General features: G+C 39.6%; 1 protein-coding gene across 2 annotated transcripts in view; it reads right to left on the bottom strand.

Moving 5' to 3' along the window:
- LRP6 (LDL receptor related protein 6) overlaps positions 1 to 16390 on the bottom strand; it is a 127867-nt gene that overhangs the window by 41552 nt on the left and 69925 nt on the right. For both annotated transcript variants that reach the window (XM_057426423.1, XM_057426431.1), the window contains exons 6-7: positions 12220 to 12616; positions 11194 to 11365 (exon numbers count right to left, since the gene is read on the bottom strand). In XM_057426423.1, coding sequence (XP_057282406.1) covers positions 11194 to 11365; positions 12220 to 12616 — 569 coding nt within the window. The remainder of the gene's footprint in view (positions 1 to 11193; positions 11366 to 12219; positions 12617 to 16390) is intronic.

Raw genomic sequence — 16390 nt, 5'->3', positions numbered from 1 at the left:
CAGAATCTCCCCCTAAAAAAACCCTACCTTCTGCTGCTATGAAGCAGGGTCTCCCTTTATGCTGCTTTTAACCACAATGTGGTGTGGGTTTCACATTTTGAGGCCATTCTGAATACTGCAAACCACAGTGAGAATATAGACTACAACAGGAAACAGATGTGGTGCAACCACAAACACTACCTTTAGTGAAATAGTGAGTAGTTCTATGGAAAAAAAAAAAAGAAGAAAGTAGTACAAAAATTAAATGGCCTCAGAAAAAATACGAGATATATGCTGCCTGTAGGAGAAGGGCTTTGCTTATCCTACAACAATAATGAATGCAAACCTATGGTCTCACGAAATTACAGCTTACTCAAAATAAATGAATTAATCCTGAAAATGTGGTTGCAGTTTAAGATGCTGCACTTAATGGTCAGCAGGAACAATAAAATAACAACTTTGAAGCATTACTTCTATTTTAAAAGTTACAGACTGGATTGCACAGTGAAATATTCTAAGGGTCTTCCTTGCTGTCAGATACCCTGGATTCAATTAACTCTTGAATACCAGTAATAACTGTGATAAATAGGCTAATGCAGTGAATTTCCCTTTTTGATAATCTGGGATTTGAATGGACAGTAGTTTACACTTGTCATTTGATCGGTTTAAGTCTAGAGCCCAATCATTATACCTATCCCACTTGTGGGAATCATTATACCTAACCCACATGTGGAAAAACTCTTTCTCTCTCTAGTGAGAGCTTGTGCTAGAACCCTGGCAAAGCTATGCAGACTAGTAGTCAACTCAGGTCTAGTGGACCAAAGCCAGCGCAGGCTCGACAGATGTACACTACTAAGTCATATCCACAGCACTGAGAAGATGCTAATAATAAAAACCTTCTGACCCTATTAGGCCATACTTAGATCAATATCAAACATAAAGGCCAGTTCTACAAGGTACCAGAGAGCCTCAGTACTGAAGACTCCCAGAGCAGAAGACAGCACGCAGCCGTGGAAAAAACACACTTGCCAGTGTAAACCTGGGAGGCTGCCAGACAAACCTGGTATGACTTCCTTGTAATTAAACCTAGTGCCATAATCAGGGTGACAGTGGGCAATCCATAACCTTCCGTTTTAAGTCATGAGCACTAGCCCACTCTTCCAGCTTGTCCAGGTCTCTCTGGAAGACAGCTTTCCCTTCTGACACGCTCACCTCACCACTTAGTTTAGTGTCATCAAGAAACTTGATGAGAGTGTTTTCAAGCCAAAACCTGGATCATTTATGAAGACAGGACAAAGGGGAATGGCTTTAAACTGAATGAGGGTAGATTTCTGGTCAAGTGGAAGGTGTCCCTGCCTGTGGCAGGAGGGTTGGAACTAGATGATCTTTAAGGTCACCTGAATCCAAACCATTCTATGATTCTATATTGAACAGCATGGGACCCAGTATCCATCCCTGGAGGACTCTATTTGTGACACCTGCAAGCTTGAGTAAAAAGCACCAGTTACCACCCTTCGAGTGCAGCCTGTAAGCCAGTTCTCTACCAATCTCACAGAGTATCCAATGAGTCTGTATCTTGATAGCTTGTCTAGGACAAGGCTGTGGGAAAATGTCAAATGCTTTGCTGAAGGCCAGGTAAATAACATCCACTGCTCTCATATTGATAGGAAACATTTTGTTGTAGGAGGTGATCAGGTTGGTCTGGCATTATATGCCCTTGGTAAGTCTGTGCTGGCTTTTCCCAATCACCTGCTTCATTTCGCTTGCAAGTTTCTAGAAGAACTCTTTCCAGGGGCTGAAGTAAGACTAATGGGCCGGTAGTTTCCTTGGTCCTCTTTTGGATGTAGTTACAAATAATCAGGGAGCAGGCTAAGTATCATGGATGCTAAGCTCTCTCTCGGGATGACTGCAACAGAGAAAGTCAATACACAATAAAAATTTACAAACAATGGCTTGTAACTCTGTATCTTCAGAGAATTGACACTTACTTACAAGAATGGAATAGGCTTCTGTGATGGTCTGAAAGCCCCCAGCTACACAAGATGCTGCCAGAACTTTATTAATTTCACAGAAAGGCACATTAATAAAACAAAACCCCAAAACCAAACACAAGCAACTTCCTCCTGTAAAATCCATAAACATTTACAAACATCTTACAACAAGATAACTTGATCCTAAGCCCTGATTTTTAAATTTGACAGCCAATTTTTGGACAAACAACAGAGACTCATCCATCTACTGGTTCCTGAACTTCACCCTCTTTACCAGTACCCACTTACTGATCCTCAGAGAGGCCAGGAGATCCCACTTAATATACAGAACCTCAATTGCCCTGCTCAAGTACTACTGCTATCAATGCACCAGCTCTACAAAACTTCTAGCAGGGACCACAGCTGGAAATCATCTCTCCCCCCCCGACTCACAGTAAGGATACAATTGCAGGAGTTATCTTCCTTCTGAAAGGATAAAGAATAAGAGAGTGCTCTGACTTGGTGGCAGTGCTCTGCATGTCATGTGTCCCACAGATGCAGAACACACTAGCCTGTGTCTTTGGTACATGTTGAAATATACTGTCAGATATACAGTTTATCTTAAAGCCTGGGAAAAAAATCCCAGCCATTTGGCATGGACTTAAATGAAAGAAATGTCACAGAAAAAGAAAAGGTAAATTCCTGAGCAGTCCTTAAACTCTTAAGTTATTCCAATGACAAGTTGGTTTTCTTGCAGTAGCTTGAAAGACAGTAGAAAAGCATCAGAAAGCATTACCACCTTCACATTTTCAACATGGTCACACACATGCGCTCTAAGAATAGATACAACTAAAAATAAAATGGTGATTTTCTTATGAGTTTGATCATTATCACTGATCTGTGTAAGATCAATTCAAAGCAGTATTACTGTAAGAGAGCTGTGAAATACTGAATTCAACACATATATCCCAGATATTTCAACGTACCATGGGAAAAAAAAATCTTGAATGAGGCCTACATTATACCTGAAATAGTTTAGGAACCGTCAAGGTTTAGGCTTAGTTAGTTCAGTCCTGATTATCCTGTGATAAATACTTACATGTGGTGTTTGTTTGATACAACACATACTGACTCAGTTCACAAAACTACTAATCAAGAATACTACTGTTCATCTTCCATCTAAATGTACATGAATCTTACTATATCAGAAAAGTGAAAAACACTCATTAAACTTCTTTGGTTAAGGGAAAAAAGAAAACTGGAGCAGCATGTCTCTTAAGAACTCTAAAAGAGCTAGAATGCCTTCCAAAGATTACATTAGCATTTTTTTCAGGCAATGTTTGATAATTATGTATTATCAATTTTCTTCTTTAAGCAACATGAATGGAATGGACCAGAATGATTTTACTGTTACGGCTATATCAAACAACTAACACGTGTATCTTCCATAAAACAGCAGTGCTGAAGAGAAGAAAAAAGGAACACCTTGTCTAAATTTCCAGTTTTATCAGTCTTCCCTTCTAAAAGAGAAGTCCTGATCAAGTATACTCTCTCTGAATAACAATCAAAACTTTCAACTCAGCTTGAGGAAATTATTCTGTCAGTGTAATTAACTTAGTGTTAACAGCATTTCCCCTCAATTCCAAAATATTAAGGAATGTCAGATAGGAAACAAGAAGCCATCTCTTCACGGCAGTGAAATCCTGATAAATCAGCAAAAGGGATACCTGGAATTATACATCTGCTTCAGAAACCAACTGCCTCCAGCCAACTCCACAATTTCTTACCGTTAATTGTTTTCTAATCGCCATTACCAATTTCTAATTTAACAGTTCCCCAGCACCCTCAATTTCCTTTTCAGCTCTAATCATTTTCCCAAAGTATTCAAAATATAGTTTTCCTGAGCATGGATAATATTCCTAATAGGACTGCAGTGATGATAAATACATAAAAACAGATTAGAGATTAATTTCATAAATACCCTTTCTACCATGCTACAGACACTGTTATAAGCTCATTTCTTTCACAATAGGGCAACTTTCTCAGCTCCCAGATCAATCAATTCCAACAGCAGAAATGTTTTCTCAGTGATGGAATTTAATTTTAGAAACAATTGTTTGGGTTTTCAATGAAACAGCTCAAGTCAGGTACAGTGACAAGAAGGCAAGGAAAGGAGTTTAACACCATTGTGACAATCAGATGGGACATCTCCTAGGCAGTCTCATGCAACACAAAGAACCCCTGCATATGTAAAGAACAGTCTAAGACAAAAAAATCAAGCTGAAATGATGAAGAGAATGAGAAGAGAGGTTTTCACAGGAGAGAAAAAAAAAAAAAAAAGAGGCTTCTCTGAGAAGATTGAGTGCTACAACAGGTGAATAAAGATGCTTGGCTATGAAAATTAATTTTGGTACATTAATACACAGGGTGGAGTGGCAGAAGTCAAGAGTGTGTTCTGTTACATGGGCATAGGCTATAGGAGTACAGAGGAAGCTAATTACGTTGATCTTGCAACTTTCCATTTGTCAACTAAGTCCTATGAGTAGCTGTACACATACTTTGCAGGAAGCAAAGGAGACTAGCTAAAACCAACCTGAACCCTCACAGTGGTTTGGGGGACAGTTTTACAAGATTTAGTTCAGCAATACAACCTCTAATGCCCTTGCACATGGGCAAAAGCCTCTGTTCTTTTGGTGGCAGTAAGCTATTAGATTGATTCTACTGCTCCCTTTGCTAAATCACTTTAATTCCAAGTGCCTCTGCATGTCCAGAAGATTGGTCTTCCACCATATGTATTTACCTGCCTACTAAAAGTTATTCAGTTTATTATAATCCTCTTCTCACAGACCTTTGTGAAGTTGTATCATCATGAATAGTACCAGATGAAAAGTTTATGTTAGGACTAAAAAAAACTGAGAGTGAAATAAAAAGTCTTTGTGAGGAAAGCTGAATAATTATGGAGAGGGATCACAAGGTCACATGAATGCTTCTGAAGAACCCCAGCTCCAAGATCAGTACAATCTTTTGTGCTTTGGAGAAGGCAAAAAAAATCCCAGGCATAATATTGGAGGGTTAAGGGATAATAACAGACTGACAAACAGTACTCAGTTGAATCAGAAATGCAGAAGATGGCTCAGTATCTCTTCCCATCATTCTCCAACTTGCCATCAAATGTTATTTTCAGTATGTTGGACTCAGTGAAGTCAGATGATCTAGTTGGTTTAGTTTGAGGGATTTTTGTGTTTTCCCTTGGGTATCTGGTACTGACTGCTCATTACTTTCCAGATGGGAAAACAGCATAAACTAAAATACCATTTCCTAACTCCAATGGGAAAAATCTAGGAAACATCTATGACACATTAGTGGGATCCAAACGTACTCCAATCAGCTCCGTGCTGAGCCACTGGGAGCCAGGAGGGTTACAGAGCTATCATTAGCAAAATGGGACTGCTCATCCATTAGCTAAGCTTCTAAGAAACATCACTGAATTTCCAATGTGGAAAGCCTCAGCTAAGCTGCAGGGATGTAAGCAACAACCAAGTCTGAGAGAGCTTAACTTCTATCATTAACAATAACATTCAAAAAGGTTACAGAAGCCAGCATGACCTTCTGCTCAAACATATCCTGAGTGTGAGCATCTGCCTCTCACTGCTCCAGGCTCTCCTTAGAGTTCAGAGGAATGAATAGGTGCTTTTAGAGTACGACTCATCCAATCTATTCTAAACATTTATTTTAGGGTAAAGCAAGGCATACTGCAGAAGTTTCTAACATTTTCTATAAAGACAACTTAATGAGCTGGAGTTATCTACATCTCATTAGTTAAAAACCACCCACAGATTTCAGGGCAAAACATACATCTATGACACAAGAACCATTTTAAAACTGAATGCTGAAGTCTTCTGTAATATCACATCTTTTTTAGGGCAGTAATTTGACTTCTTGGAAAAATACCATGCTTGGTATGCAGATACAGAGTTATGTTACTCTTGGACAAGAATTCTGGCTGTATCTACCCAAAACCTTCCCTCAGTATCCTCCTTCTGTTGTTAGGTGCCAGGAATCTCTCCCTGTTCCAGTAAGTATGACAGCAGATCCCACAGGACTTCTCTGAGAACTCCTCAGCACAAATAGTTTATAATGAGTGTCACAATAATAAAACTTTTTGTATCTCAGTTTTATTTATATATTCTGTTTATCAAAAGGAATAAAAACTTGAATTTTTAATGTTCCTAAATTGAAACCAACATAGATGTTAAGTATATTTCTTCTTTTTTACTTCTACATTAAAACACTTTGAACAGCTGCAAAAGGTACGTGCCTAAGTGAAAATTCTGTAGCACCATGCGCAAAAGCCAAAGCAAGAAAGGAATTCAATTTTTTCTATTTTTTCCTTTTCTTGTTTTTTAAATAAGAACAAACTTCGAATGCTTATCTGGCTTTTTGACAGTAAGGAGACTGCACTAGTATGTCATCTGTGGCGGTCACTCATTTGCTTTGTAATATAGCTTTCCTATCATGGTCTGTATAATGAAATTTAATTCCTCCTTAAGTTCATTCAGAAGTTCAAAAGAAACCTCACAAATGGGAATTACAGAAAGTATAAACTAACCTATGCTTTTGTTGTTGTTTGAGGGCTTTTTTTGTCATTTTTTGGTTTTGGTTTATTTTCTAAAGCAGTCCTTACTCTACTACTAAGTTTAAAGTGTATATATACATACATATATATGTTTTCTCTTAATGTAGGCCTAGCCGGAGTTAAGAAACAGCTGCAAAATCCCTGAAAAAGTAAACTTTACTGTTCTGAAACTGGGATGGAGTATCGGGATCTGCCCTTACCTTCCACAGCACATACTTGCTGTTCTTTGCTGAATGAAGTTCCCAAGTGCCACAACTATCCCAAACAGATGGACAAAGAAATGTGGCCAACATTAAACAGCGAAGCAACTTCAACTACCTTGTTTCAACTACATTACCTCTCACACCTGCAAAACCTTAATGCAAAGCACACAAAAGAAGCAGTGTTGAACAGCTAGGAATTCAATGGTTTCTGCTTCTCAACTTTCAAACCTCTGCTTCAAAGTAGGGTGGATGGGGTAGGATCAGTAATCAGGGTTGGTAAGTCATCAGCATTTCACAATACAAAGACTAATGCTGCGACACAGAATTTTTCAGTCAGAAAATAAATGGTGAATGCTTAGAAAACAAAAATTCCTTATTAGGGTGGCAGCAAAATTGAGGGAGTTGTCATCAGAGGAAAATGTAGCCCTGCAATTTCAGGATTAGAATATGAATTAGAGCATTCTCTAGATGCCAAGCTATTAGCTCCTAGGTCAAAGACAAAAAGGTCCTCTCTGTTCAAGATTTTTGTGCTCAAAAAAGTCTTAGCAGCATCTGCTTTCTGTTGTTTGACAAGGCTGGGTTCCGAAGACTTATGTGTACTTATTCTGAAAAACAGCAGGATATAAGACTTTCCATATTAATCATGAGGATTAGAGACAGTAATGCCAGGCACAGCTAATAGATTTGGGAACGCAGAAACACTTCAAGTTAGAGCTGCACTCAAAAATCACTAGATAATGGTGGTTCTGTATAGGAAGCAGAGAGTCCTTTCTTTAAACTCACCACTAGTAGGTGTAAGTGGGTGTCATCTCTGGCTCCGAGAATGGAGAATAGGAAAGAAGATGAATAAAGAAAAATGAAGGAAATACTGAAAAATGGTGAGAAATCAGCCATATCACTGTTATTTCCTCCTAATGCACACAGCCACACAGCACACAGCCATTTATAATTGCTTTATCAATATGAGCTTTGCTGACCATTTTAAATCCAACCTGTGCCTTAAAACAGGTAGTGTACGTGCTCAGAAGACAAATAGTCACTTGAGCAGGAAAACATAAGACCAATTCAACAGAGCAGATCATACATTTTTAACCTCATAGCACGGCAGGAAAATGCTTTAAACCTGTAGCAAGTCAATGAGAAATCTTCCCTACTGGTAAGCACAATAGCAGCCATCCATTTCAATAGAAGTTTATCAGCAGTGAAACCTGACCGAGATAAATGACGAAGCTGTTGAGCCACAGCCTGCTTCTGCCTGCTGCAGGCTGCCAGATAAAATGGGAACAAAAGCTTCCTGCTGTACCCCCTACCCATCTCCATTAACCCCTGCTGATGCTTTATTATCGTCTGGGGGCTCCAGAGCAGCATAGCATGAATCAGTGTGTAAAAAATAAATAATAAAAACTCATATGTGGCACAAATAAACCAGAAACATAGCCCTGCAAGAAGCATTCCTTTTGGTAGCACTGTAATTAAACATTGGTTATAAGGAATTCCATATACTAAGGGGTGGGGGAAAAAAGCAGTATGTATGTATAATCATGTATGAAAAACTGCTTAAAAGGCAACAGAATGCAAGTACACAAAGGTGTTTCTCCTGCTTTTACCCTCCCCTCCCAATATATACCGACGCATAACAAACAAGGCAGGGACAGGGCACTTAGTCTGATGTCTTCATGTCCAATTCCAAGTTTCATCTTTTGATCCTGTCACAAATATCCTCTTCGTCGCACCTCGCCCGTGTCCTTTGTCCAAATGTAAGTTTAAGACATTTACTGAAGGTCAAATTATCTTCCACTAAACTGATAAACAAGATGGATGGGAAGAGCAGGGAAAGGGTAACAAATCTCAGGATTCACGGTTGCCGTAAGAGAGAAAGGCAGTGGGAGGAAAAGGGAAGACTTGAAATGTTAGTAGTATTTTAGCTATCATAGATTTAGAAAGTAGGGAGATTTCTGTACCTACCGTAACAAAGCCAGTCTCTCATAAAAGGTTACAAAGAGGCCACATGAGATCCTGGGGAAAATTCACTAAGATTCCTCAGTAAAGAAACTCACCACTACATTTGCATTACTTAGCACATGAGAGGGAAAAGAAAAAAAATCTACTTGAAACTGAACCATTCCCTCGGATGAACACTCCCTTCTTCATCCTACAGAGCCATTCAATGCTTTATTAATTACAGAAGCCGCACTGAGCTCACGCTCCAATCTACCGCTATCAGAGGTCATAGATTTTCAACCTATTTCTGTCCCTCTGAAGCACAGTTAGCAAGTTAAGCAAGCAGCAATAGTACCTCTAAGGAAGAACACAAAGTTCTCCCTAAAGCTAATGCAACAAGCTAACAGAATAAAGACTCCCCAAACCATCAAGGAATAGAATGGCCTCAACACAGAAAAAGAGAGGCTGTATGGGTTCAATAAATAGGTCCCACCCAAGTATCCATTCTCAGAGAAAAATTAAAACTTACACTTACAGAACAGCATACTAAAGCAAACACACTGAAAGTTTTCAACAAGACTCATTCATTCCACAACAATTTACAGTTCAGTGATTTGTGGTTGAGAAGGCAATTTTCTAGTAAAATGCAGTGGAGTTCCCTTCCACAGACTTACTCAGTCTTCCTAGTAGCACATGTAAGCTTTTAACATCCACCACCACTTCCACAACTCATCACACACTGTTTGAAGAATCATCTGCTTTTGTCTGTTCTGCACCCATCACCTGCCAGTATTATGAATGGCCAATTTCTTCTATCAAAAAAAAGTGTGTGTGGGAAGGTCCTGGTCACCTTATACATAATTTTCTTGATTTTACAGATCTCTGTCACGTACCCCTAAATTAACTAATAAAAAAAAAGTAAAAATCAAATCCGCAAATAAAATCCAAAAACACCAAAGAAAAACTGTGGGAGAATTTCTTCTCGGTTGTGTTTAGCCAGGCTTTCTCAAGTTTTTCTATGCATTACTAAGAGTTAACAAATGTTAACTTTTTATAAAAAGCAGCAGCAGTAAATTCATAACTCTAACACTTGGAGCCTCACAGGAAAAAAAAAAAAAGTAACTAGTAATTCTGAAACCTTAAGACGATAAATCTTCTCTGATGCCCTGCACAGATCTTACATGACAACCTGGAACAAACTCATTCTGGCTCACATTGGTTTAAAAACAATGAAATGGAAACTGTCCCTGCAGACTTTGTGCCAGATCAGATATCTTCTGTCCTGCCACAGACACTGTAATGTTGGCAGAAACATTCTATCAAGCGTTCTAGCCAGTTTGACAGAACTGCAGCAGTGAGCTCATGCTTGATCGAGACGAAAATTTCTACCACAACCTGATCCAGCACTGAACAGAATTGTTATTAATGAATATGGAACCATGGTTTGAGTAAGACTGAAACGCATGAAAAATTTTCAGTGTTTTGGCAAGCATGAGAGTGGAGAACGCTTTTCTTTTGCAAAATACATTCTAAGTCCAAGACAGTATCAGGGCTGAAGTGCCCAATCTGTTATAAATAAATTTCTAAGCACAGCTAAGACACTCACCCCCCTGCTCTTTTCCCAGGGCTGGTATAATGTTAGGTGAATTATAGACTAAAAATCTGGCTTTCAGGACAAAGAAAACTGTGCTCCCTAAGGCTCTCCTGAGGAGTGCTTCAAAGCAACTCACCTTGCAGGACTGGAGTTCCTTTGACTCCGAAGGAAAACAAGCAGTTACGTGACCTTCCAGTGCAAGACTATGACTTCACATTGACTTATTTGAAGTTATAAATAAAGAACAATTTCATAAGGCTAGAGAAGATAATGTGCTAAGTGCTGAAAATTATTTGCAATGGTAAAGACTACCTAAGGAAAGCTGTAATTCATCAAAAGAAAGGTAAATCTACCAATTAAAAGTTTCAGCAGAACATACCAGAAAGAGAGGAAAACCCTTCCCCTCGCTGGAACCCCAACAAAACAAGGGAGATGAAAATTACAGAGGATTTGTAGGTGTACAAACATGTGAAATGGGATTTATTTCTTTAAAATATGTTCTACTGGCATCTAAGCTGAGCAGCGCAAAGAATGAGATTTCTTTTTTAACCTACAAACATTGCTCTCAGTAAAAATCATTTTTTCCTTGACGATCTAAGAACCGAGTTATTTAACAGATTCTAATCACACATTCTTAAAAAGAGAGATCTTCTACATGGATATCATTTCAGTTTTTAACACAGAAAACCAAGGCAAGAACAGTGAGCAACTTGCCCAAAGACACACAAGAAAGTGAACTGCTTCTCAAAGCACAAATCAACCATTAACCCATTGCACTCTGGGGTTATATCTAAATTTGAACACCTAGAAAAGTAGAATAACTACATTCTATAGCGCCATGGAATTAAAAATGCAGATGCAATTACAAACCTCTATTTTGTCTGTTTTGGCATCTCCCCAGTATATTTTGCTTTCTGCATAATCCAGTGCCAGTCCATTTGGCCAGCCGAGCGAGGTATTCACCAGCACAATTCTGTCTGAGCCGTCTAGTGCTGCCCTCTCAATCTTTGGCATTTCTCCCCAGTCAGTCCAGTACATGTACCTGCAAAGGAAACAAAATCCTAAGAACTCTTATTGATCCAAAGTTTCAATATTCATAGAATCATAGAATGGCTTGGTTTGGAAGGGGCCTTAAAGCTCATCTAGTTCCAGCCTCCTGCCATGGGCACAAACACCTTCCACTAGACCAGGTTGCTCAAGGCCCTATCCAACCTGGTCTTGAACACTGATAGGGATGGGGCAGCCACAGCTTCTCTGGGAAACCTGTGCCAGGGCCTCACCAGCCTCTTAGTGAACAATTTTTTCCTACTATCCAATCTAAATCTCCCCTCTTTCAGTTTAAAGCCATTCCCCCTTGTCCTATCTGTACACACCCTTTTAAAAAACCCCTCTCCAGGATTCCTATAGGCCCCTTTAGGTGTAGGAAGGCTGCTCTAAGGTCTCCCCAGATCCTATTCACACAGCTTCTTCTGAACTGCTGTTTCCTGAAACCACACTGCACATGGAAAAGTACATTTCAACCCAAATATATTTTTTTACCTAAGTAAGGATGTCCTAACCATTCAAAAAGCACAAACATATAAACACGCTGTCCCTTTACACCAAACTCCCATATCAGCCTGCCCAGCGAGACAGCATAAACAGTGTTATTAGCTAGAATAAACAGAGCCACCTAAGCCACAAACATTTTTTTAAACAGGAGAATGACTACACAGGTGGTCAAAATAGAGCTGCAGTCCCTGTGCCTCAGAGACTTAACTTGAAAGAATACCAGTAATTGTCATTTTGAAGGCCCAGAAATTTATCACTGCATTCCATTATCCGCATATACAGTTAGACAGAGGTATCTTCTTTACATGACTAATATATAAAAAATGCTCACGAAAAGCTCCTCACCCAACCATGGGATCCAGCACAATAGCTCGGGGTTCTTCCAAGTCTTCTGATATCAAGATTTTTCTCATGGTCCCATTAAGCCTTGTAACTTCTATACGGTCTGTGCCAGTATCAGTCCAATACAGATTTCGGGCAACCCAGTCCACTGCAATGCCATCAGGATGTGCAATCTGTGCTGTGACAATAAACTGACTACCTGACCCGTCAATGAATGAGCGGCGGATGGCCCTAACTTCATCATCAGTCCAATAGATGTAACCTTCTAGAGGATCGAAGTCAATGGCGATAGCATGGCGGATATCCTCCAGTGGCAAAACAATGTCTGTAAAATCTGGGGTGTCTAAGGAAATTCGCCTCAAATCTGTCCGGCGCGCTAGAAGCAGCAGTTCAGTAGCACCTACATGAATAAGACAAAAACACAATCATCTTACACACTGTGCAGTAAGCCTGCAAATAGCGAACCTGATTGTAGTACAAGCTAGTCTAGCTGCCTTGATTTCACAGAACCCAATCAAACTGACGGGCACTAGAAAAGTATTCCACTAAAAGGCTTCAAATGTGAGGCTGTTCTTTTGCAGAACAAGTCAGATGTGTTTACAGAGAAAATTCAGTGGTCATTTCCATGACCAAAATGTACTATGCTGGACATGTTTTCTATCCCTGTCATTCCCTCTAAAGGTACTGAAATGGATACACAGTGACTCTGCTGCTATTTTATGCAAATAAACAGATGGCCTACAGCCTCTTACATAAAAAATTAATTATATAAATAATTTACTGACTGTTTGCTGTTGTTGATATAGGGGACAATCATGACAAACAAGGTGCATGTTTCAACAACATGCTTAGAAGCGGGGAAAAATGTAATACACAACGCCAGAAGTAAATCTCCTTTGAGAAAGGAGTCATCAGATTTGGGAACTGAAAACTGCCCAGTGACCATGCAAAGCAGGAGAGCTGTCAGCTTCTCCCATATTTGTTGTGAACAAGCTTATTGAAGACATGAAGATAAATGACAGTTTGTCTTTTAAACTCATACTGAGCTGGAGCATACAAAAGCCTTGCTGGCTTCTAGATCAAAGGTCAGAATCATAATAAATAACTAAGATCAGCCTGCACTGCAGAAGATGTTTTCACATAGGGCAACACAAGCTGTTTAATGGTACACGTGCTGGTCATCTGATCAACAACAGATGTACTTATTGTCTGTTCTAATTCATTCTCATTTCAATTTCTATTCTATGTCACTGGATTTCTATGTAATGAAGGATGAACAACCACCACACCCCATTCCAATTAAACTGGCTTATCAGTTTGGAGTCTCAGGGAGATAAGACCAGCTCAAGCCTCAGGGAAGCCTGAGCTAAGGTAAAAAAATGTGTGCATCCTAAATGCAGGGAAAGTGTGTTGCAATGGCTGCCCTCAAACAGTGAGGGCAAAGGGTTTGGCAGGGACTGATGTAGGTGTGAGGACAAAAGTGGGGGGAGGCAAGGGTGGGGAAGGTTTAGGAAAATAAATACATCAACATTGCAGTGAAAAAAAGAGCAATCGCTAAGCCACCTGCTGTCCATGTCTTGATTTTACAGAGATAGAAATAAGGGCTAGAAGGCTGAATGAGCAAAAACTAAAGCAAACAGGCTGCCGATGAAGAAAGAATTTTGGTGTCTGATGCCAAATTTCTTTTTAAAACACTGAGTAATTGCTGTTGGTGCTAGATGAAACCTCACTGCATGCCAAACTCTGGAGACATTCCAAAGCAGCCATTGCTTCATTTACAGCAAGTTTAACACATTAAAAACATCTAAGACACTTTCACACTGCTGCAAGAAACAGCACCTTTCAGCAACTGAAGTTGAAAATATTATTACAACTGTTCCTGATTGGTAGTCCACAAGGGATTAAAATCAGCTTTGGGATCCTTTTTCCTACAACACCTTGTGTTTAGAAACACATGTACACACTACCCAATTGTTCTTCTAGTGAATAACCCTTATGCATTAATTAATATCAGGAAGGGGGAACCTGTAATTACATGTCTATGCATCCTTCAAAATAATGTAAAGCATGTGACATAGTAAATGGAAAACAGGCATGTTAGTAAGATTGTTTTTATAATTACAGAAGCAATTAATCTTGTCACAGTCTATATATACATCTGTACTTATTACTACTAAGTATATCAAACAATTCAGCATCAAGATACAACCATTCAGCTGCATTATGGTCATATACAGCATTAGCACATAACTAATCCCAACAATTTAGGTTCAAGTAAGAAAGAAAACCCTATTACTTTCTTTCTTACCAACTTCATGACCATTTTATCCAACTCACCTTTTACACAAAACTATGAAAATCATATAAAAAACCCAAACAGTAATACCTTTTTAGCATTCTCTAGTAAAAGTAAGGTTGAACAAGTGCACTAACTTCAGATTTTAAACAGTTAGACAGCTGTATGTAATCTACCACATACAGAAAAAGTGCAAGGCATAATTTAAAAGTTATTTGTGCGCTCCAGCTGAAGCTGACAGTCATTTTGAAGAACCAGTGCCAGGTCCTCAGAAAGACCTGGCTGAGTATAACCATGCCTTTGCTGAAACTCACCCTTGAAATTGACCAATTGACCTTCCAATTCTTCTCAAAGATGACTCATTTCGACAGCTTCAGTATCCTGCTTTCGGGTTGCAACAATGTTCTTCAGTCAAATAATTCACCGAGTCTAAGCTTTAATTGAGCTTTGGGAAATGGCTGGCTTTCAGCTAACCCATGTTGTGCTCTGGATCCCTGAGCTAAGAATTTCATGGTCTTTTATCTCAGGGCTTGACTAACATTCCAGCCCCAAATCAAAGACCCTCCCACACCCCTCCAATCAAGCAGTAAAAAGTTGAAAGCTTACTTTAGAGTTATTACCCACCCATCTGCAAACCCACACCCCAGCTGCTTAGTTAGATCACCAGTCATTCTGTTCAGGAAAAAGAAACCGAGTAGTAGAGAAGCATCTCACTCAAGGTAGGTTGAGGGAAAGATTACTCAGAATGCCTTCAGGCTTATCCTGACAATAGCAAAAACAGTAAATGCAAGAACTGGGCACGTTTATGGATTGATCTCATTACCACCTTGATAACAGTCAAGGAAAAATGGTGGTCTCAGAACTAAAGCAATTTATTCTTGTGGCAAATACCAACTATACAAAGTTTAGGTGGCTAGGCACTGACCACCACTCAGACTGCTCAAGGTATTCAGGATTGCCAGGATGTAACAGAGGCAATCGATTTTTTCACTAGTACTCCAATGGCCAGTTACGATGCAAAGGTAAAATGTGACAGCGAGGTCTCCAGACTTCCTCACTCTGTCTCTCCAGAAAAACCCTGCCTCTAATGATGAGCATGATGGAGAACATCCTGGGCATGGAATCATACTTGAAAAAACGGAATGAAGAGGCAGGAAAAGACAATACAAATTGTGTGCCAGCATAACTTCAGTATACCAGCACTTACTGGGAGACTGGAATGAGCCATAAACATACAAAACACTTCGATTTCAAAAGGTACACAGAAGCTGAAACCAAAGCTCTGACCTCACCAGGCATATGCAGACCTGAGGCAATTTTTCCTCTAGACATCTCAAACTGCACATATGAGGATGAAGTGGCCTATACAAACACACAAGAGACCTGGAGCAGAGTTTACAGCCCATGCTGCACCCTTCTCTCTCACTACTGGTGAGCTCTACTGCACTCAACATGAGCATGCCTGTAGTCACACATGCATCTCAAATACAGTGCTGGGTTTGAGGGCACAGACCACTAGGTATGATGGGGTGTGGGCTCACAGCCTTCAAACCATGGTGTACAAAGCTTCCATGCAAATACTTGCAGGCAGAGTAAGCATACCGCTGTCGCATATTTAAAGTCAGGTCCTTCCACCTCCCCTTTGTGCTGGTCTCCCAAACAATCCTAAGCGATTTTAGGAATCCATAATTTGTTTTAAAAGCCAACCCTCCCAAACTATTCGAATTGGGAACCAAGCTCAAGATTCTTTTTAGCAGCGCCTCAAGCCATGGGATATTCAGGCTAGTTAGCAATTTTTCTAAAATCAAGTCCTTTACTTAAGACGTCTAAATATGGACATAAAAGCTTTACTCCAGACTCTTCTTCTTGAGAGCTTTA

Source organism: Pezoporus wallicus, unplaced genomic scaffold (assembly GCF_028554395.1).
Source record: "Pezoporus wallicus isolate ANWC-B61680 ecotype Strahan unplaced genomic scaffold, APGP_CSIRO_Pwel_v1 scaffold_3294, whole genome shotgun sequence".
Lineage (NCBI taxonomy): Eukaryota > Metazoa > Chordata > Aves > Psittaciformes > Psittacidae > Pezoporus > Pezoporus wallicus.
Note: the sequence above shows the minus strand (reverse complement) of the source record. Positions and strands in the feature narration are given on the sequence as shown.